At 40.6% G+C, this 24,118-nt stretch overlaps 1 protein-coding gene across 1 annotated transcript in view; it reads left to right on the top strand.

Annotated features, from left to right (window-relative positions):
- The window catches only part of LOC126390954 (zeta-sarcoglycan), a 451,267-nt gene that overhangs the window by 346,659 nt on the left and 80,490 nt on the right, over positions 1-24,118 (top strand). Inside the window, exon 4 of the mRNA XM_050045480.1 lies at positions 10,389-10,476. Within this exon, the coding sequence (XP_049901437.1) occupies positions 10,389-10,476 (88 nt within the window). The remainder of the gene's footprint in view (positions 1-10,388; positions 10,477-24,118) is intronic.

The following is a 24,118-nucleotide window of genomic DNA, read 5'->3' as shown; positions in this document are numbered from 1 at the left end:
CAGGGAGACTTTTTATAAAAGTCAACCAATTAAATTTGTCAAAATGTGGTCATCCTGTGTCACTACTGGCTCCAAAAATCCATGATGTCGACAGCCAATATGCCACACTCAATGTTTCAAAGTGGGAGTCCACTGCAGTGTGATATCTAAGTGACTACATCCATTATTTTTATACAGTCTATGGCTTTAACCCTATGAAGGACTACTGGCGACTTGAGCATGTTAAATATGAATGGATTGGTGGTTGTCTATCAAAACTTGTAATATATACTTAGCTCTTGAAATATCATTCTTAAAACAGAAAATGTTTTAAAATTGCTAAATATTTAAGTTTATGTTACTAATTTCCAAAGGACTTAAAATATTTAAGTTTAGACATCAAACATAAACAGCCCATCAAACATTGCAGGTATCTTTCAGTGTATATGTGGAGTACACCAAAAGTTACATGCAGCTGCTAGCTTTGCATCTTATTCTTTCTACTGTTTCTTATCCTCTGTCCTGACAGGTTTTGTTCAGCCTCAGCAGAAACTGACAAAAATATTTGACTAACAGGACCAACAGTATCCTCAGACTGTGTGCATAAGACCATTGTATGAAGATGTATTCCTGAGCGCTAATCTGAAACGTTACGTAAAAATCCCTCAGATGTATTTTATCTCTAAGCCCTCAGGTTGGAAGGTATCATTTGTAAAACCTCACTTGCAGGATAGTTTTTGCAAAGCTCTGGAATATGAAATACATGGGTAGAAAGTCGATAAGCATTATTACCGGAGGCTACAGCAGTATGCTCCTTTCACCACTGATCAGATGTACTGTATTTATAGAAACGCATTAATATAGGCTACTTAATTTTAGTTTTAACCAGATGTCATTTAGATGTTGGAGTGAACAAGGCAAGTCAAATCGTTTGGTGAGAGCAGCCACACCCTGTATCAAATAACCATGCACAAATAACAGATTTAGCAAGGGTAGCTGTCTGAATTCTGCATAGTAATAATATTTTGACACAAATAATCTCCAATTTGTGGTGCGATAGAGCAAAGGTGGATCATCTAAATTCAATCTCCTTGAGTATTTCTTTCCAGCAGGCATTTTTTCCTCGAGCTGTGTGACTTTGTTGACTGCTCCCTTAAGCACCATACATTATCGTGGAGAAGCAGAAAGTAGAGGGCTGACGTAGCGGCTTCTGTTTATAGATCTATTTGGTGTGTCTATCTCTAAAACAAATGTTCTAAGGTTTACCCTCCTCTGCTTTCCATCTCTATCTTGCTCTACCCTCCTTTTTTTCCTCTCCACTCATTTCAAGATTTATCGCTCTGCAATCCTAAAGCCGGGAGGTCCCTGCTTATACCTCTGCCTCCCGTTCCCGCCCTCCAACTCTCTCTTTCGATACCCCTGTACCTACATTCTTCCCTTCGCTCAACCTCTTTTTACCCTAAGCCTTCCACCTCCACCCCTCCATCTCTCCATCCTCTCTATCTTTATGTGTCCATTTCCACCTTTTCCCCCCTCTGGTAAAGAACAATCCATTCTTTGGGTGTTGGTCTGGCAGAAAGAGAAATGGGGCTTGGTGGCACAGCAGAGCCTGTCACCCCCCAAAAAAACACTACTAGAACATCCATTAAATTGATTTGTCAGTGTCTTGCCAAAAAGCTGTATCTCCGCTCAGTAAACTTTTCAGGAATAGGAACAAAAGCAGCAGTTTATTCTATCTTTGTAGGACATGTAGTTGGATTACAGTAAAAAACGCATGTTTCTGCAGGATTTTACAACACTGCAGTTCAAGTCTATAAATTTTTAGGTGAATCATGAAGAGATCACCTGAAAAGTGTGAAAAGACAGCAGATTATTTGTCATCTAGCTGGAGAGCGGGATTAATGGTTTCACTTGTTTTATGATGGTGTCTGGAGAGTTGCAAATAGCACACACCTGTGCTTGTTGTGGCAAAATAGTAGCTTACTGTGCTGTATATGTAAATATAAAAAGCATTAGTATGTGTCGGCAGAAAAGCACACACGCAAGCTAATGAATGTTTTCTTAAGGATGCTGAAAAACTCAAACTATGACCTCATACAAAAGCAAGATGCTCAAGTACACAAAGTACAGTACTAGTTCTTTGCTGACATGTTTTCACCAAAATTTTGAGGGGTTAGCTGGGATGATGTTTGAATCTGATTTTGAAAGGCACTAGACGCACCTCTTGTAACGCTGTTTTTATTGCCCAGCCTTAATTTGGATATGCCTTTAAGCTACATTTGGTAATTTTCATAAATAATAACTTTAAATATTTGCTTAAACTGTCTCTATATTTACACAGCACCAAATGAGATAGATAGTCTTTGAAAAAAAGTCTAAATTCTGTTATTGCCTTATTCTCACCTCAAATGTTTTTAGAAACATTTTTTAGTGTACTGTTTAGTTGTAAAATGAGAACATTTGTCACATGGCTGCCATTTTGGATACAGTTAAACAGGAGAACCTTGCACCACCCACAGCTGCACAAACGTTCTCATTTTACAGCTAAACAGTACACTACACTTCTTGGCTTTGATTGGTTGTTATCGTCTGCAACACACTCAGACTAGAGGCAGTAGGAGCGAAGGAGGGACATCATTTGTTATTTCCACAGACTGTCTAATGTCCTTCTTTCAGAATACGGTGGCAGTTTCAACAAATATGACACAAAGTTAAATTCATAAAAGTTACCAACTGTATATTTACAACAGGCTTATCACACTTCTGATTATCTGAGATGTTTTCTGTTCTTGATTCAGACCTCAGCATTCCTGAGACAGCTCTGCCCAAAGTAATAAACCTTTTCACCTCAATGTTCTTGACTGTAATGCGGCCATTGACATAATTAATTACACATCCAACTTGACGGTTCAGAAAATCTTTATGCAGTGCTACTGTTGCTACCTCATTTCCTTTATGTTTACCTAAGAATTTGATTGGTTATCCTACATCTAGCTGCCTGATTCAAGGTGAAACAGAGTCTTGTTTATTCATAAACTCACTCATCCCCAAATGGACCAAAAAATAAATAAAAAATCCCTCACCAGATCCACAGAAAAGTTACATACAACACAGAGACTCCTAATGAGGCAAGAGGATGAGAAGCCAACGCCTAACACTGCAGTCCTGGAGGGCCCCTGAGGTACAAGGGCCCTGAAATTAGCAATCTCAGCTCATACTTTTTTTTAGCCAGCAATCTGCTTGCTAAATCTCCAGCAACTCTGAACCTTGCTAGCCAGAGCCATCCACCTTGCTTACCAGTTATAGGGCTTTAACCACAGTTCCCAGCAGCAGCCTTAAGATAAACCAGAAAGAGCCAGTGTAGTTGCTCAACAAGATTAATTAATTCAGTTTTGGAGAAGATCTTACCGTGACACTGGAGACAATGACATTAGACTATTTGGCCATGGAATAGTAATTAAAGCTGGAATTCAAATTATGGTTTGAATTGCGTAATTTAACATCCTAGATCAATATAACTCAATTTCAAATGATTTTGTTAAGAAACCATGAATAGACTTTATATTCAGCAATTCAATCAGGCAGTACCATGACTTGTGTTATTGTTTCTGACACAGAGGTCCACAGTAATTGCAGTAATTTACGCAGGGCCCTGACCTTCAATCATAGGCTTGGGCCTTGAAAATTTGTACTATGCCATTTCACAGACACACACACACGCACACGCACACGCACACACACACACACACACACACGCACACACACACACACACACACACACAGATAAACAATGATCTGACACATCTTGACCGGCTCAGTCTTCTGCCAGCTGTCACTTTTCTATTTAAATGGATTAAAATTGATCTCAAAACTGTTGACACAAGGCTTTTACCGGTCACAGATGACATGCTAAATAGATGATAAGGCCCCCGAGCGCGCGGGAAGACCCTTGAACATATTAAATCCAAGTACCCAGAGAGCAAGATTGTGAGCAACTCTGGTTTATTTTCTGTTGTTACATGGCCGTGGGGACCGAAAACAACAAATTAGCACCGCACACCAACAAACACATCACTTATTTAATAGTCCCTGCTAATTAGCTGAATTAAAGTCGAAAGAGGAATGCGGGGGGGGGGCACCGCAGGCACTTTATCACACACTGTTTGATTGGTATTCTGTTTTAGCTTGGACTATATACTATGTACTGGCCTTTACTGATTAATTACAACAACTTTCTGTGTCTGTCTTACTGACTTATTCACCACTTCTCTGAACATTTCTTATCAATATCTCTCTATCGTCGCGGTCTAGCTGTTGTTGTTCAGAGTATCTTTCTAGTACCAGATAATTATCTTCAACGATGGGACTCTAACGAATGAACAAAATGCAATATATAGGTGCGGCGGCAGTGGGTCAGTCTGTGGGCACTGAACTGAAGAGTCATCTGTTCAAGTCCCCATATGGACCAAGCACAGGATGCGGACTGGTAGCTGGAGAGGTGCCAGTTCCCCTCATGGGCACTGCTGATGTGCCCTTGAGCAAGGCACTGAACCCTCAACTGCTCAGGACACCTGTCCATGGGCAGCCCCCTCACTTTGACATCACTTCATTTAATGCATGGCCGTGTTTGGGCGTGTGTGTTTTGTGTTAAAATAAAGTAACATAAGAGTAAAAAAAAAAAAAAAAGAAGAAGAATTTTCCCAGGAGGGACTAATGACATGCTTTCTTCTTTCTTAGGTACCTGAAGTTCTGCTGTTCACTTAAACTAAGATTTTAATCCTCTCTCAAACAGCCTCCAGTTTAAATGTCAGGTGAATCACGACATTGGCCTTTTATTGAAGTCTGTACTTCATTTGGTTGTGTAAAAGCTTCAGGCTACGAAGTCTAGATTTCCATCTTTTGAAGTAGCCACTGGTTCCTTTTCATGTTTGCACACAGTGATGAAATCAGGCTGTAGAGACTTAAAGTGGTTATAATCAATATTTTTTATAGTTTATCAAGTGGCCATGCAAAAACAACTTGACAGTGTGATATAGGTCACAACAATGAGCTCTGTGTTACTGACCTTTATAATGAGTTTTGGCTCATTTTTAGCTGCCTGCTCCACATCTTCACCATTTTAGTTTACTCTTTACGCTGTCATGGTGTCAGTGAGAAAGCTCTGGTAAAATTGCTGTGCACTATCTGCTCAAAAGGCAGACAGGCAGTTAGAGACTAGCTGGTGAACAGAGAATGAATATTAGACTTACACTTGTTGGGTGGCCAGAAACACAACTCCAAATGCTTCATAGCTGCCGGATGTGTAAATAAGCAGTGATTTCATAACAAGTTCGTCACATCAACTTGAAAGGGTGTCTTGTAATGTGCCACCCACCCACGGCGCTCCAGATCCACTGAGTGACGGCACAAGACTTTGGACCAAAACAGACTTCGCCTAGGGCTTCAGAAATGCTAGAGCCGGCCCTGGTGACATATCTGATTTCTCTAAACACAGAGTCAGATCTGCAGAGTTGCCAACAGGCAGGCAGACTGGCTAAAGAGGTGGTGGCTTTTTGGACAGTCAGAGAGACAGGCGGGGAATAAGACAGATCGGAGATAGGAGAGCTGAAAGCTTTTGGATTAATTGACATCTCCTGTTAAGTGCATGTCCATGTCTTTTACAGGTAGATAGACAAATAGACAGTCAGTGAGACAGGCGATTGCAGAGATATAGTCAGGAAAACTAAAGGAGTTATTAGGCTGATGGCAAAGATGAATCAACCAAATGTATCTTGTATGAGGCTCGGGTACATTGCTGCCGAGATGGATACGATGTTAGACAGCCAGTGAGACAGACAGGAGAGCTGAAAGCTGTTATTAGAGTGATGACTAAACACAAATAACCAATCAGATCACTTATGAACCATCAGTCCAGACCTGTTAAGGGTGTCAGTCAGACAGGCGGTCAGTTAGTGAGACAGCCAGTGAGACAGGCGAGCTGTAAGCTGTTATTAGGACCCATCTGTACTGGTGGCTGGAGGCTGTGATGATGAGCTACCAGTCCACAGCTTATTATTACCTGACTAATTACACTGGCTACCTCAGGCTGGCAGCTCTGTGCCTGTATTTATAATCAAAGTGAAATTAAACTATTAACTGAATTAATGGCACCGTGGTGTATGTTGTGTCAGCTCACAAGAGAGAGCATGATGCGTGAGCCTTTAGTGTATTTATTTGTGCCTCTCTGCACATTTCACACGATGAGGGGAGATTTATGAGCCAGACTCTGAACACAAAAGCCAGAGGGACAATGCAGGGAGCGGGAGAGGGAGATAAAGAGAGATGTGAACTGAGCACAAAGTAAACATCACAAATGATATATGGTACATGTGAGGAAATGCTGCATGTGCTCACCAAACCATATTTTGACATTTTTCTCACAACCATCTGTTGGTACTACCAGCACCACCCCGGTACCAGATGTCTCTCACTTATCCAAGGATTTGGATTTTCAGGTGTATTTCTCTACATGGGGATTGGCTAGCTGTGCAGAGCTGAGAGAGGAGCCAGGGTTTGAATTTCTTTCTCAGGCTCTGAATTTTTGTTGTTTACACAACTGCTTCTGTCACTTTTTATGTGCACAACCAAGTGCAACACTGTGAAAACCTTCCAGGAAAGGTAAATCCCTGTATTTCATTTCACCCCTCTCTATGACAGCTGGCTTCTCACCCCATCTTTGAGTGTGGCCTTTTGGAACAGCTGTAACCACTTCTGTCTTCCCACGACATACTAACTGGTTCCTTTTGAGCACACCCCTGCCTCAAATCTTACACTGCTGTACTTGAATCTGCTGCAGCGAAATTGTCCTGCAAACCTAATCTAATCTAATTGTATCATATATCTTGACAAATGAAGCCAAAATAAATGGTTTTGAATGTGATTTGAATATGCTTTTGTATCTAGTTTACTGTTGCTCATTGTTATTCCATTGTTAAACTTTAATTGTTTTCTTTAAATTTCTAAATGGGCTCGCTTTAATCATCTCCCTGTGGCTGCCCGAGGATATTTACCCGCCGCGACAGCAGGGCTGTTGTTGTTTTCACATTGTGAGTCTGTGTGTGTGTATGTGTGTGTGTGTGTCATCATGGCAAAATATGGTCCTGGAGACACTTTTTGTTGCGGGAACTACCACAGAAGCAATTTTGAATACTTTTCCAGGTGTTTATATTTCTGTCTGTCTGTAGGCAGGTTTTCTCAAAGCAATAGTGTCACAACCATGTAAGATGCAGTAACGAAATTTTACAGGCATGTAGTTGAGATCACAATGAACACTGACTTTGAGGATAGGTGTTGTCTGAGCAAGGAGACCAGAAGCAGGGGAGTAGGAAGTACCCCTCTACACACACACACACACACACTTTACGCTCCTGGCTCACATTCATTTTAAGCTGCGAATCAGCTTCGCAGCTGCTGTGATCCCATCGCAGGATGGGCTCTAGCTCTGTCTGTAGACAGAATATGAATCATGTTACTATGATGCATGTAGCTGGTGTAGAAATATGTGGTGTGTTTTATGTGGAAATGCTGCAGGGTGCTTTCATATTGTACTGTTTAATCAGTGCTCTTATGCATAATTTTAGTGTGTGAGCAGGGTGTTGGATGGAGTTGAAGCTTATCTGAGGTGGACTTATCTGTAATCATTGTTAGCCTGCCACAAATTGGCCACAGAAAGATTTGTTGGCAGTCAATGTAAGAGTGTATGTGTATGTGTTCATCATTGGCACGTGGGGCACACTGCAGCTGTGGTCTGCCATTGGCATGAAAAAGTGGCAATGCCATATTGTCATTTATCATATGTCAATGTCAATGCAAATAAGTAAGAATACTAGACACACAGTAGAAACGTTGCCTTCATACACACTCACTACACTGAGTGTTCTGGTATTTCATCACAGATTGGATTTCTAACATCAAACAATGTTACAGATGATGAATGCATCACCTGATGGATTCATGTCATAAGACATGAAATGATTACAGCAGTGCAAAAAAGTTTTCAGTATAACTCTTAAAGGATGAACATCAAACTAATATTAAAATGAGAAAAACATCAAACCATCATCAAACATCATGCAGACCTCACTGAAGATCAGAGCTTTCATGGATAGAAATGATCCTTTAATGTCACGGAACACTAACACTTTCTTATAAGCAGCAGCTCATCTACAAGTCACTTTTAACAAATATGTATCTTGTCAGTTTACATGTGGATTTTTCTGGTAATACGAAGCCAATGTCTATGGTCCAGTCTTTAAACTGTGTGATCGACTCCCAGCACCCAGCTCGTTGGTGCAGTGCCCGTTGATTGATGCAGAGTATGCATCACAAAAGCTCTCCACATCTCTTTATTTTCCACAATCATAGTAAAGACTACACACTCGAGAATGATGGATTTTATAACCGAGTTATCAATAGTATCTGCAATGCCTGAATGGATTTCATCAGGGCATCGTGTGCCAGCATGAGTCTAAACAAGCACAGGCGCTGTCCATTCTTTGCAGTTGTGTATGATGACATATAGTTAGTTCTGAATGCAATATGTGTGTATATGTTAAAATTCTTAATTAAAATGATAAGAAGCCTCCCGGTAGAATTGACTATTTCCTCATCAAGAAGGACCGATATTGTTACCTGCTCCTACGTTTCACTCAGGCACCACCAGTCAGATTGTTTGTCTTCAATCAGCTGTTGTATAAATAGACATTAGCAGCTGTTTAATATGCAGCAATTATTTACAGCCCTTATTTCCATGCATTTGCATATGAGTGCTTAATCAAATATGATTTTCCCATCTATGGATGCACTTCTAAATGACAGAGTCCTGCAGTAAATGAATGGGATTGGGCCTGCTCATGCACGCTGCCCACTGAGCTGGAATGATTCAGAGCACATTACATCTGCCATGCTTTACAAAGCGCCCATCCCTTTAAACAGAGTGGAAAGATAATATAGTGAAGCCTATCACACGCCCCGCTGACAAGGATCCATCCAGCATACATGCGTTAGTAGGCAGATGAGAGAGGCAATGCACAGTAAACCGTGAGGAGCACTCATTTGTTGTTTAGCAAATTTGTTACCTGGCTGTGTAAGTGGGTGTTGTGTGTGTGTCTGTGTGTATGTGGCATGTGTGTGACTTTGGGTATTGGTGTGTCCACATCTAGAATATGTCTATGTGTACATTACCCACATGTAGTCACACACTCCAGGCACTCATGTCCTGTTTGTCGCCGCTTCTGTTGTGTTTGTGTGTGTTTTTTTATTGCTTGTGTGTTTACTGTGCGTCCCTCACGCTTGTGCGCCGGTTCGTGTTTGTGTTTTTGATCAGCTCATCCCCAGGAGTCTCTGGACGCTCCAAAATAGAGACCAGACAGGTGTGACATATTAGAAATTCGGTCTCGATTCGAGTAAGCAGACCACAAAACAATGAACATCCATCCATAACAAATAGCAAAACACAGAGAGGGGGGTGAGGGAGGGAGATTGAGAGTGAGAACGAAGGAAAGTGGGGTAAAAAAAAAAAGAGGATTTTTCCATTTCAACGGATCAACGACTTTCCAATTTTAACACAATTCTCATTTGGAATTCAGACCGGAATGCAGCAAGATATTAATTTGGGGAAATCAACAGAGAAATTGGGTCACCTGTGAGCCATTCATTTCACGCCGCCAAAACAAATAAGCAATTTAAAAGAGAGAGGGAGAGAGAAGTGAAGGGAAAGAGAATAAAAAAAAAAATGATGTAAGTGTAAAGGTATAATGAAAGAGGGAAGGAGAACGGCAAAGAAAGTTGGTAAAGGCTGTGAGTGGGAAGATGTTGCTCACTGGGAGGAAGGTGGGACAGAGAGAGAGTGAGATGTTAGATTGAGTTTGGAACTTAATGAAGATGGCAGACATGGGGTTAGCATTCATCGCAGCACACATCCACTGGGTGTGAGCCGATGTGGGCAGCGTGTCGCTCAATCAGAGTAAAGAGGGGAGCAGAGGTCGGGGTCACAGTTGCATTCAGCTAATTTATGTTGGGAATAATTGCCTTTTTGCGCACACAGACACACAAGTGGAAACAAGCAAATACACTCACAGACACGATGCTGTCTCGAAGAGAATATGTAAATAAGATGCAGCATTTGTTCAGTTGGCAGAAGAAAGGAAGTTAAGTTTGAAGTGTCAGGGTTGATACAGACTAAGGCAACATTGGTTTTACAGGTTAATTGCGTGAGGGTAGGGGCTTCAGGGGGGATAAAGAAACCATAAAGCACGTGTGTGTGAGTATGGAAGGTATATAGGTATACATGGATTTGTTTTTTGAGAGTGTAAGAAATATGCGACTTGCTGTGATCTTAATTATCTTTCTCCTTCTTCGTCTCTCTTTAGGACAGTCCATTGATCCTTCAGTCGGACAGAAATGTGACTGTCAATGCTAGGAATGATCAGGGACAACTGACTGGTCAGCTAACCGTGGGTAAGACACACACACACCGCACACACAAACTGCTCTGGCAGTAAACATTTTCCTCCAAAACAACATCCAAACCAGATCATTTTTCCAGAAGAGTCAGTTATATTGCTTTGTTTGTGCTTGAATTCCTTAATGCATTTTACCTCCTTCTGTTTACCAAACTAAATGCTATCTTTTTCCATTAGTGTATCTCACTGAAGCTGACAGCTGTGTTGTTTACCTCAGCTAAATCATTTTTCCAGGCTCTTATTGGATTAGTGAGGGCCCAGTGTCTTACAGAAGACGTCATTTAGAGGACATATGATATATATAATGTGACATATTCTTAAAGGACTCTGTAGCTGGAAACAAGTTCAGGAAAATGAATAAAAAGATTTTAAACTAATCAAATTTTGTAAAATTTGCACATGGAAATCCTTAGTGAAGAATAAGGGAAGAAAATCTGTGTTTACAGTTTGGATTTATTACTTTTTCTCTGTCATGTCGTGTTTATTTTTCTTTGGCTTACCAGTGAAGAGAGATCTGGGTCAGTGTGTTGTGTTATAATCTCTTGGCTTGTTATTATACCAGTGGGTTCTGTACAAGTTTTAGGTTTTTGGTGAATCAGTGAGGTAGAATAGAGAAGAGGTCATTACAGTGACAGTGTTTTGGTCGATTTACAGGTAGCTGAGTGTTATCAGTGCACAGGAAAAAAGGTTTTAGTTCAACATCCGGGCTCACTAGTTGAACTGACACATATAACTGCAAACTGTTAGCGTCACACTAACATGAAGACCATATTTACTGATGTAAGTGGTAACATGCAGTAAAAGTGCATTACATTTACACGCATTTTACTAAGCAGAGTACTGAAAGAAACCAGGTCAGGCTCGTAATATGAAAATTCATTTACATGACAATTAGGAAAGCAGCTCACTGGAGAAAAAGCCAGCTGAAATATGTTTCCTTAACTGCATGTAAATGCTTTGATGGACAAGAGAACAGGACCTACAATAGTACCTTGACGAACATCAAACCATGCTGGTGAATTGTGCCAAATTGTATTGTTTTACACAGACTGATCAACAGTGGCATCACTGAGATCAAGAAGGAATATAAAATAAAGAAAACGATATTGTCACCCTGGCACTCATCAGAGTACGATGACAGTAGATAACAGCTACATCTGGGTGGAACTTAAAACTTCGCTTTCGATAGTATAGAGTCTAAGTTGTCATTTTAAGCATCACAGTGTTTTTCTATCTCTTTGCTTTGTTACCTTATAAAGCCTCTAATGCAGTAGTGTGCCTTTGTGCTTCAGTTTATATAACCATGGCACAGATCGTTGTGGAGGAGTCTTTTAGTTTTTAGATGAGCTATTGAGTCAGTCGTACAGGACAGAATATTAAAGCTTTTAAGGGTATCAAGGGTGCAAGCATGAGCAGGAAGAGTGGAAAGATTGACCAGTAGTTGTGCAGGGAGAGAGGTGATGGTGGAGGCATTAATATGTTGGCTGGTGTAGTTGTCATTGGAAACAAGAGAAAGACCTAACTTTACTCCTAACAGGATAGTTGAGTGATCATTCAGAGATGGTCTTGAGGAGATAGATAAGCCATAGTTAGTTCAAGATAGTTAAATTCAAGGTAGTTACAGTGACATGAAAGGAGTATTTTTTTCTAAGTTTCACAAAACACAAGAATAATGTTTGATTATTTCCGATAAACCCAAATTTAAAAGCCAAATGTGGAGGATAGGCACAGATGTAAGAATAGTGTGTGCTAAAAGCTGGGCAGTGGCGTTTATTGCTTCTCAGTGAGGCAAGTTGCAGAGATAAAGGGTTAGTGACGGAGGCCCCAAGATTATGGGAGCAATGGTTAGAGTTCAGAGCAGGTTAAATATAAAATGGAGTTAGCTGTGAACTTTAGTTCCTTTCTTGTTGGGATTTCATATTGTCTCTTTTTTCACCTCTTTATTACAGAGGTTCAGTAGCCATCGGTCAGCACTAAAAAGCCCTCTGAACATTTCCTCAGGGTTGGAACACAAAGATTGTGATTTCCTCAGGCTATCGTGTATCACAATGAGGATGATCTCATTAACTCGCTCAGAATATGACTGGACATGTGCAATTAAGGCTGAACATACATGGGAAAGTGATTGAAGCAAGTTTGAGTGAGTTTAGTAATCAGGTCCTGCATTGGCTCCTGTATTATTATGGACTGTAGAGACATCAATGTTTTTGTGTTCTATGAGCATGCAGCTATTACTAATACATGATACGTGGACAACAGTCACGGTTAGTATGATTTAAAAAGGAACTTCACAACTGGAAAGATGGCCTTTTAATAAAACTAGACTGTCTATGCAGTAGAAAGACACAAATACTTTTGAAATTGGTGCCACAGAAACAGAGAAAACAAGGAAAAATGACACCTTTGCTCAAGAGAGAGAAAACCTAGAAACCTACCAGAATGCACTGCACTGAACTTCACGAGACCACACACGCTGGTGGGTAACATACTGCGAACACATTTGTTCGAAACAATGGTGGCCGGCAGGCAAGAAATGATCTCGATTTCTTACAATTAAACAGTGAATTAAAACATGTTTCTGAAAACATAAGTTGGCAACTCAGTAACAGAATCTTGGTTTATATTTGATCAGCACGGCCTAGTTTGATCTCAGTTTTTTCGTTTTTTGTTTTATTGTGTGATCCGGTTTCGATTTGAGTTTAAGAGATAGGGGTGGGTCTGTCTCTTGATCTGCTTCTATACTCTTTGTGTTCACGGTGGCAGCATGGGTAATGGGCAGTTCAAAAATGCAGAAGTACAACCTGTAGTTAGACCAACAGTCCAAGAGCCAGCGAAACTCTAAACTAAATTACCTCACTGGCAGAGTTTTGCCAGGGTGCGAGAAGGGATATCTAGGCACTGGTTAGATTCAGGGAAGTTTACTACAGTTAGTATCAACATTGTTTTGACAGAAAGATGGTTAAGATCTGCAGAATATCTTCTAATGAGAGCTGGTTGTTCTTTTGAACCAGCTAGAAACCATGACAGTTGACCATTCACAATTCTTGTAGGCTTTAATGACTTCTAAATCTGATTAGCTTTTTTAATACTGGTGATACATTTATGTAATCTCTTCAAGGAAACCAGACACTGTGATGTCAACAGTAAGTGAAAAATTATTTTCAAGGCCAGTTTGACATAATTAGAATTCCTGCTGTTTATCTGCTTTTAAAATCTTGCACATAAGTGCATGTGACATAACTGCCCAGTGCTTTAGTTGTGTCATGAGGTATTTGCAGACAACAATTATGTTTTGTATCATGGTTGACTTAACAGCCATTTTATCGTACACTGTGGCAATTCTGTCCCATAACAAATGGATCAAGTGGTTACAGTAGCTATTTTTGTCTTTTGTCTGTGATTAAATGTGGCAAGTTTGGATGAAACTGCCGTTGAGATTTGGCTTCTTATCAATGCTGTCAGGAACATTTCAGGCGGGACTTGATGAGCCATGAAATGTTAGCAGTGTGTGACTGGATGATGGAAAGTGTGGTTGCATTTAGAAAATAAAAATTACATGCATCACATTACTTCTCAGTGCATTTCAGCCTTTCACTACTTTCTTACTCAAAACATTTGCATATTTAGAATTAATTATTCGCTTCCCATTTTACTCCTTGAACACTTGAGGAAGCAGACGTTCGTGTTACAAAACTAAAATGCTTTGAATTAACAATGAAAATAGTATCCATCATCATCACTGGATCCAGCCCTGTCTCCTAGAAATTGAAGTGAATTAATTGATTTATTAAGACAATGAGAAAATGTTACTAATTTATATACCTGGAGAATTGCAAAAATAGTGATACTGAACAAATTACAGCTCAGCCAGAGAGGACGCCATAAATGTTTTGATGAATAGAGGGCTGCTTCCTTTTGCACAGTGATACAGTTAGTGAGTGTAGTTTGGTAGAGAGAAAGTAGTTCTTACGTGAAACTGCTTACAACAAGGTCTGTGGATTATCTTGAGTAACCAGGTTATTATTTCTGGAAAGAGACATTGCTATTGAATTTCTCAAATGCATTTTTGTTGCTGTGAGCACCACAGGCTGAGAGCCATCTAGTTCTTTTATATTCAAGAGAAGGCAGATATCTCCAACATTCTGCAACTCACACCAAAACAATGTAGACTGGTAGATAGCACTATAGGTAAGAGGGAAAATATGTGTTTTTGATTTTAGGGTTAATTGGCTCTTTATTAATTAACTGAAATCACAGTCTTTCCCTAACCTTAACCCAAGTGCGTTTGTTGCCTGAGCCTATCCACAGACAAGAATCTGGACGCAAACCTGCGGTTCTGATGTCACAGTCCTACACTTTGTATGTCTGTTTGTATGTTTCATTAACTCAAAATAACGTTGTCTAAACCAGGCACCAATTACGTGTCACCACAATCTAATTATTAGGGCTGTAGTCTCCTGGTCAATTATTTGGTCGATATGCTCTCGTCCGACCAAATTCTCATTGGTTGACTAATCGCAGTGTTACTTTCATAAGGAGAAAAGTGCTACATCAGTAGCTTCCTAGGATTAATCCATTATTTCCTGTGGTGGGGGGACAGGCTAAGTTACCCGTGAAAATGGGGGTGTTTTCAAAACACCTCCGTTGTTGACAGAAAGTTGAACTCACCCACCCTAACGCTCAGCGTCGCGGTGAAGCAGACCTCTGTCTGTTTCTGTTAACTGACACAGTTTCCCTCAGTGGAATCGAAGCTTGTATTTACTTGTATTTCACAGATAAGAGACAATAAATTGTGAAGACAGTTAAAGCCTCCACTAAAATACCATTTTAAGTCTTGTGTGTGATATACTTCAGGGATTTATACTTCAGGATTTATCCTGGCTTCATAGGAACAGAGGAAATCTCAGCTCGTCGCTAGGCTAATTCATACAATGTAAAACGCCATAGGCTGACGCTAATAACGTTAGCATGTTGTATTTGTTTGGAAAACGTGCTTAGTATTAGACGGTTGTTTTGTCGGTGAATCTTGTGAGTTGTAACGGAGCCAAATTATGTGCCATTACCTTTGTTAAATGTTGCTGTTGTCCCTGGTTTTATATGAGAAGAGGAAAAGATCACTAGACGCTAGGCTAATTTATACAGTGTAAAATGCCATAGACTTGTGCTAATAACGTTAGCATGTTGTATTGGTGGGGGAAATGTGTCCAGATAAAGACAAGTGTTTGTCTGTCAATTCTGCGATTTATAGTGAAGCTGATTTGCGTACTTGTGTTTGGAATTGTGTCTATTAAGCCATGTTTAATGTGTGTGTTTTGAATCAACTCAACTTTACAGCACTTAACACAGTCCTCCACCGCCGACTAGTGTTTTGGAGGTGTGACTGCAGAGTGACACAGACACACCACCGCAGAAGTAAAAATAACGTGCAGATTTTTTTTCCCCACGACTAATCGATTAGTTGAAGATTATGTACAACTTTAGTCGACCAAGATTTTCTTTGGTTGACTACAGCCCTAATAATTATGAATGCAGTTTAGTGATACACACATGCAATTTCAGCATTCAAGATGCTTCAGAGATGGAGGATCATTGTCAACCAGACAGGTGAGGTAAATGGTATTTTCTGGTAGAAGGCTCCACTTCACTGTCTTTCCTTTTGATGCAAATGCAACATATAGATATTCATCTCCTGTAGGCTGGCCAGGCACTTCTAGTGTCTTTGTGCGCACACACAGTCTCTCCCCTTCTGACACTTTGAAGGTTGGAAATCCCTGACAGCTCACCTCCTGCCATTAAAACTCCCTAAAGCCGCTTTCCTCACCAAGAAAAGCACTTTAATGCTTACGTGTGTCTGGGCGAGTGTGTGTCTGCATGCCTATCTCGCAGTCAGCTGAATCAGTCTGTTTTAAAACTCGACAGCCAGACAGCCTACTGCAGCCAACTTAGTCAGGCTGCTAGAGGATGACATGAGGAGTGCTGTGACCTCGCTTGTGCAGTCACACACGCAGTCATGCTCTAGTGACTGCACGCATGTTAAAGTTGGACTCGCACATAAATACTGAATCCTCTCACTGATATTCCCTGCCTGTCACACTCGCACATAAACACAAATTACACACAAACCCTTACTTTGTCACACACACCCTCACACACTCACACAGCAGCTACAACTTTGTGCAGAGATTCCCCAGACACAGGGAAACCTGCCAAGCAAGTAGGAGTTCCATCAATAACCACTTTGTGACATACAAACACACGCGCACACACACACACTAAAGACCTCAGGGTCTGGCTGATGGGATGGAATGGGACAGAATGAATCCTCCCAAGGAGCTTCTTCTATTGGGCTCCGGAAATCCCTTGGTCTCCTCCTGCCGCTGCCTCCTGTTGCCTCTGTGCTGACTCAGCAGCACATTTAGCACGCACACACACACACACACACACACGCAAAGGAAAACACGCACATACACACACACTCCTCCTGTCTCTTTCTTCAGTATCCTCACGGGGATACTGTGAAATCCTGAAAGTAAGACGGTTATTTCTCCTCACCAGACACTTGCCACATCGGAAGCAGAAAAGTTCCACCTCAGTAAACCCCTCATTAGTATTCACCACTGAAACCCACCAGAGGAACAGCTCGTACTGCTCGTAGCTTGTACAAGAGGTGCAGGATCACGGTCAGTGGTATGGAAAGGTAAAATGCCCACAAACGTGTGCATTAACATAGAATACCAAGACACAGGTGTACTGACACGTTATTACATATTGGATTGTTAGGAAGGTACTAACTGGAGCTGCATGGAAATGGAGTGGAGGAAGGAGAGAAAGAACCCAATGTTGTGGTAAAAGCATGATTAAAATGACTTATTAGAGAATGTTTCACACATTTCCACACACAACTGAATGCCATAAGACAGATAGAAACACACCCACATATGCAGTCCCCTATATGTAACTCATGTCCTCCTGAGGGCCCATCTTTGGATGGAGGGTCTGAATACATGTGTTGGCCTTGGGCCTCCCATCTCTGTTTTATTGCGCTCTCTCTCTCTCTCTCTCTCTCTCTCTCTCTCTCTCTCTCTCTCTCTCTCTCTCTCTCTCTTTCTTTCATCCCCTCATCCCTTCTCTTCCTCTCCATCCACTCTGTCGCTGTCAGCTCGTTAATGTGAGTGAGAACCTGTCATCTTTGTCTTCCGAATGGCCGACCATAAAGATGATGAGTGAACTTGGAGTTTTGAAGCCATACCCTTTCACCCGCCTAGGTGATGATGTCTCAGCATTAGAGGCAGTTCAGTGGTGTCAAAGCTGCGTCCGCTGGAGGGAAATGCAGCACACAGAGTCATTATTATAATGACAGGAACAGATATGTTGCGTCAGTTCTGATTAGCTGAGCAAGCTTTTAAAATGACATGTAAAATACTGATATAACTAACACAAATCTTATAATCACAAGTTAAAGTGTTACTTTAAGTTGTCTCCTTTTTTTCAGCTCCTGTAAAAAGTGTGTAAAACATTAACCACTGTGTTTTGCAATAGACCGTTTTACTCTTAGTAAACAGTATGATGTTTTTTGGTGGGCGGGGCTTAGCTGGAGGCAAAACAATTCTCCACAGACATTAGCTAGCACTAGCTTGAGAATTCTGTTGGCTTGTTTTAGACAATAGAGGAAGATGATGCAAGTGGTGCGTTCAGAAATATTAATTCTGAGTGCCGGAGCGACTCTGGCACAAACTGGACTGTTCATAAATTCGGAGCCCTGTCGGAATGTACCGTTCAGTTATCCAGAGCCCCACACTCTTGGAGTGGCACTCTCATTACTCTGTCTAGGGAAATGGAGCAGCAGAGCGCTAACCATTCGTTAATTTATGTAGAAACATAAAGCTCCATTTCTTCGACCAACAGGGCTCTCTTTTTAGTGTAGAGCATCAGACTGAATTTACAAACGCACCATGTCTGGTCACTCACTCTCTGGGACCACAAGTGTTACTTGATAAATTAAACACTGACCAGTGGGACCAGACTGGCCGACCTGTATGCTCTCACTCAGTGGATGGATGATTTGACAGGACTGCTGAGGGTGTAATGGCTGGCTTTGTGGTTGGTTACTATTCCAGTCTTACAAAGAAGGACAACACTTGAATGGTTTCCTCTGGTTTGTTTTGCTATCGAAGCTAAGGTTAGCTAATGTGCTAAAAAGTTAGTATTACGGAGAAATCCAATATTCCTCTTAATACCTCCCCAATTTCTGATTACTTGGACATGATAACCTTTAATACATGTAACGTTATTCATCCCTACAACAGTAAATACTTTTTCCCTAACCTGATATGAAGTGTGTGCTGCACACGCGAGAATTTTTGATGATCGAGCTCCGTCCAGTCCTTTCGTGTTATCTCATTTAACCATTGTTGTCTTCATCTTTGTTGACAGACAGTGGCAGCTGGTATGTGATAAAATTTAAGTTTTGAGCCATGATTCCTTCTATTCTGGCTCCTAATAACACAACAAGACGACATTTTAAGACTCCTATATAGCCTACAGCTCTGTGGTGGTGAGTCGTGTTTTGCCTTCAGCTAACAAACTGACATCATTGTGATGTCGGCCCTAAAAGTGTCTATATATAGTACAACTATGTGTTGGACTAACAGATAATCTTGAACATCACTGGAGAACAAAAGATGGTGGCATTATTTAATTGTTTATGTGTCATACAGCACTCCTCAGTACTTCATCTCAGAAACACTGTGCATTAGTAATCTACTTAAATGTCCAACCCAGTCGCCCGTTTAGATGCTGGCATTGTATGTTTCTGCAAACCATGGATACTTAAAATTTGCACGTAATTATGTAGCGGATGCATTGAGACTTTAACTTTCAACAAAACTATGGTTAACGTGGTTAGGTCCAGGCACAAAAACCAATGGCTTAGTGTTAGAAAAAGATGTTTTTTGCTTTTAGTTTTTGTGGCACAGTCATGCAGCAATGTTTCATAGAAAACAACTGCTTTTGGTGGCACTATCCGGCTGGAAACACAGCAATGGGTCACTAAAAAACACCCACATTTGGTGGCTAATAAGCCACAGGAAACTCAGCAGGGACTTGCAAAAAACAACATTTTTTGTTGTTTGCTGGTCTCTAACAATGTTTCCCAGTGGTCTGCAGCTTAGCAGCTGTCATACCTAGGTGTCACACCATCCACCATCCCCTCCACCTCCTAGCAACTCATATACTAAGTCACTTTAGGAATGTTGATATGATACTAATGAAACATACAAATGTCAGTGGCTTGCAGAAACATAAAATGCCGACATTTCCTCCCAGTGACTGGGCTGAAATATCTGTTAGTAAAGCCATAAATGCCTGTTTTCACTTACAGTGCAGAAAGCAAAAATACAGTAATAACAGGTGAATTTTATGTTTGATGTCTAAACAGGAGTAAAGCTGTGCACTCAGAATACCACAGAGCAAAATATTGACAAGTGCTTAAACTGGCCAGCTCAATTACTGTTCACTGTTTGTTTCCCATTCCCAGTCTCCTCACCTGTGCGTCTGTCTCTTGGCAAAAGCCGACAGTCATTACAGCCTGTGTGAGTGTGTGTTTATGTTCTGGCTGTCTTATTGACTTTTCATTTTTCTAAGTGCATGGTGCTGATAATGAATGCTCTTTCTCCCCAAGCAGGAGAGGTATTGGTAGCACTCATTACCCCTGTATATGAGTGTGTGTTATTTTATGGGTTTAGTTTTTTAAAAAACAAAGTGTAGCCGCAGTAGCCAAATGCTCTTGGGGAGGAGTGAGGACAAGTGCTTGTGGGTGTGTCTGCCTGTGCATGTGTGTTTGAAAAGTTTGATTTTGGGGAAGTGAGCAACAGAGGGTCAGTCACACGTACAGTACCTGCCATTAAAACAACCCCACCAACTTTAAAAGTGACTTTCAGCACTCAACCTTTCCCTCTCTCCCATTTTCATCTTTCATTCAACATGCTCACACACTTTCTCTTGCCCTTTTCCTTATCTTTTTGTCTTTGCCCCCTTTCTCATCCTCTCTTCCTTTATTCTGTTGTGTCATTTTTACCTTTCACTCCCCCTTTTTTAATCATGCATGGACCTCATCTCTTATTAAACCTATGAATTCCCCGCTGACCTTGTTACCTCCTCCTAAACTCGGGATTACATTTATCACTTCATTATCTTTACCTTCTTACACTAATTATGTTCACTTTTATCTAGGTGGAATCAGTCACCTCATTTCTCTGGCATTCGGCTGATGTAGCTCAAAAAGTGGATTATCAAGAGCGGCGACATTAGGGGACCGAAAGGCAAAGGCCATGAAGAATAATAGATGGTTTATGATTTGTGGAGACTTTCGCAAGAGGAAGTCTGTTGGGTTGTTGTAGTGAAGACTTTTTATGGGCAGATTTATAGCTTTGGGAATGTAAGAATATACAGAATTTAATCATATTTTGTTTTCACTCATTCTGGGAAACATGGTGTCACTCGAGCAGTTAAACAGCTGAATGTCGGCTAAAATTGGTTTCTGATTAGTGTGCGGAGTGAGCACTTGCAAAGCCTTGCATAAAATTCAATTGTTCCATTACACACAGCCTAATTATGAATCTACATCTTTGCAAATCCCCCTCTGAGAAACAAATGATGTACATAACAATCATATTTCGCAGTGATCACATTTTCGGCGAGAGTGAGATCTTTCTGGCTTGATTTGGCTGGCTGAGATACACAGAGACACTAAGTAGTCTAATTTTATCTCTCTGCCTTATCCAATCAGCGTAGTTCAGACGGCACGTCTTCCTCATTTTATACTGCCTCTCTATGATCAAATCAATGGTTTTAATGAGGCAATTAAAAATACATAGAGCTGAGCATTAACAAACTGGGATACACTTAAGGGGCCATCAAGGACTCAATAAAGGCATGGATTTACTGCCATTGTTGTCAGTTATCCTTATGATTGCACTTTAATTGCACAAAGGCTAATTGTCTTCATACTGTTTTGGCTGCAATATGTCAAACATTGTTTTCATCACTTGCTCATATGTGTGGGTATGTTTGTGGTAAGGGGCAGATTTAATAGGCCATATGAAGTCATCCTTCTGCACCGGTGAACTATAGGCTTCATACTGTTTGCTGGTGGTTGGACACAATAATAAAATGACAGATATACAGTACTTCAGGCATGAGAGCACTCTCCTTGCCTCTGGTATTGCAGGCTTTTACAATAAAGGATGTTTGGCATAGGCTGTGATGGTTTTCACTGGAATAAGGTGGATAGTATTTGTATTTTCTATTTTTTTTTCCTTTTAATGAAGCAGCTTCATACGGAACCTGATTCAACTGCATTACAAATGTCCATCATTTGAAGTGCACTAAAGATACATCTCATACTCTCCATTCCTCTAACAGCACAGTTTGTGTACACACACCTAATAGCACAAGATTGAGACATGTAAAAAAAAGAAAAAAAAAAAAGACAAATATGACCACATAACGCAAATGAATATTGTAGCTCACAATGTTTGGTTTTCCTGAAGAGCATTTTATATTTTTATCCCTACCCATCGTCTATGAGTGCCCCTTTGCCCCTCGTTACTGAGTTATAAGGGGTAGTGGATGAAATTTCCTCCTTTGAAATGGTACAACTCTTCAAGACTTTGATAAGTAATCATCAATGGCGTTTATTTACACAAGACATGACAAACTTGTTGCCTGACATTTTGAACATGTCGCCTTCAGCAGCAGTGTTTTCTCTTGCGTGAAAATGCGGGACTTCCATGCAAAAGTCGGCAATTATGTTCTTTTTGTTCTTGTAACATTTGGGGTTCTTTTTGTTCTTGTAACATTTGCTTTCAAGTGTACCTTCGAAAGCCTCTGTTTGGAAGAGTCAACCCCTCTTTAACAAGAAGCTGACACCATACCCCTAGGCAAGAATGCCCAAAGCCAAGGGTTAGGACTAAGTGGTAGTGGCAAGGGGTATATTGGGATTGGGCCTTTGTCCTAGAGGTGTTGATCCAGCTTTGCATGTGGTAGTTTGTGGTGGTGTTTTTATTGGATTGCATTATATTGCAAGGCATAACTTGTATTTTGTCCACCGTCTGTGTCTGCACTGCCTTATGGGCACTGGAAAATGTTTTATCTGTTGATAAAGTATGTCTTGAATAGAACATTGTAAAAGCTACAAGATTATTTTGCTGTTTATGCATTGGGAGGAGTTATATGACCGTGAGCAATAACCATCTGTTTTTTCTGTGTTTAATAAAAGGACATTAAAACATCAGAAAAATGCTGCTCAGTGACGCAAGTCAAATAAGAACACTGTCGCCATCGGGCAATAAGGAACACTTTATGTGTCTTTATGAGCTTGGAATGTTTATTGCAAGGAAAGCAGAAAATGCGCCTTTTACTGTTTGCCATAAAGCAACAGCGCAGTGTCAGTTTCTCTCACCATCCAGCCTCACATCTGCACAAAATTGCATTATCAGTAAGTGAGAAACATTGTGTTCTGTCCATGCAGTTATGCAACCATCCAACCCAACCAACCAACTTGCCCCAGAGCCCAATCAAAATGGTTATTGGTTAGTTGTGATGAAGTGTTTAAGTCAAGCTCGATAGTCAAACAGTTTACAGTTTACAACCAACGATAGTGCAAGCTGACAAAAGGTTTTCTATGGGACACACTAATAATGTTGAATAGCATTTTCTTTTTCTGCATTGTCTGTGTTGAAAACATGAATAATGCAGAGTGCACTGTGGTTGAAGAATCCACCACAAGGTCAGAGCAATGACTCAGTATTCCTTTAGGCATGCTTTGAAAGCAAACATTTATAACTGTGTGCATTTTAGATAAAAGGATAGAATGCCCAAGCTCCCTTCCAGACTTGCATTCAGTTTTGTGCACCACTACGGCCCTTTAGGCACTATTGCCATGTCACATTTACATTGTAGGCACCAGGCTGACATCCAGGGGGGTTTTCAATAACTGCAAATACTGGAGTATCTTAAATCAATCTTTGTAAGTGCAAGTTGCAGAGTAATAAAGGAGTGCAAGGAACATTCATGTCGTGAGTTAAGTCAGACATCATCTGTGCTCTGCAAAAACCATTTAATGTGAGCACCGCACTGCCTAAAAGCAGGTACTGTAAGTTGGCACTAGGCTTTTATTGCAAATGTAAAAGGTCAATTAATAAAATGTCTGTTAAGGCTCACTAACTCATATTTAAATGCAAGATTATTATCTCTTGCAGCTTGCATTTGCCATGACTTCAGGATATTAATGTAATTATGTTCACAGAGGCATGTAAGTCACTACAAAGCCTTACAGATCAGATATACCCTGGGCCACAAGTTCTTCAACTTTTCCAACAAGGGAAACAACTCCAGATTCTCTACTGTGCATTCAAATAGAAACTTTTTTTTTTTATGTCTTGTTCTTAAGTCAGGTGATGTGATATAAGATGATTGCCTGAGGGTTTAAAGACACACAGACATTGACTGGGAAAGTGAGTGAGGAACATTCTTTCTTGCGCCAAGTTTTTTTTCTGCCACATTAGTGACATACCATAATGTGCATGACTTGTCCTACACACTTTGAAAGTTACCAGCCCAGCAACTGTTTCCATTCA

Source organism: Epinephelus moara, chromosome 5 (genome assembly GCF_006386435.1).
Source record: "Epinephelus moara isolate mb chromosome 5, YSFRI_EMoa_1.0, whole genome shotgun sequence".
Taxonomy (NCBI): Eukaryota; Metazoa; Chordata; class Actinopteri; order Perciformes; family Serranidae; genus Epinephelus; species Epinephelus moara.
This window is presented reverse-complemented; position numbering and strand designations above follow the sequence as displayed.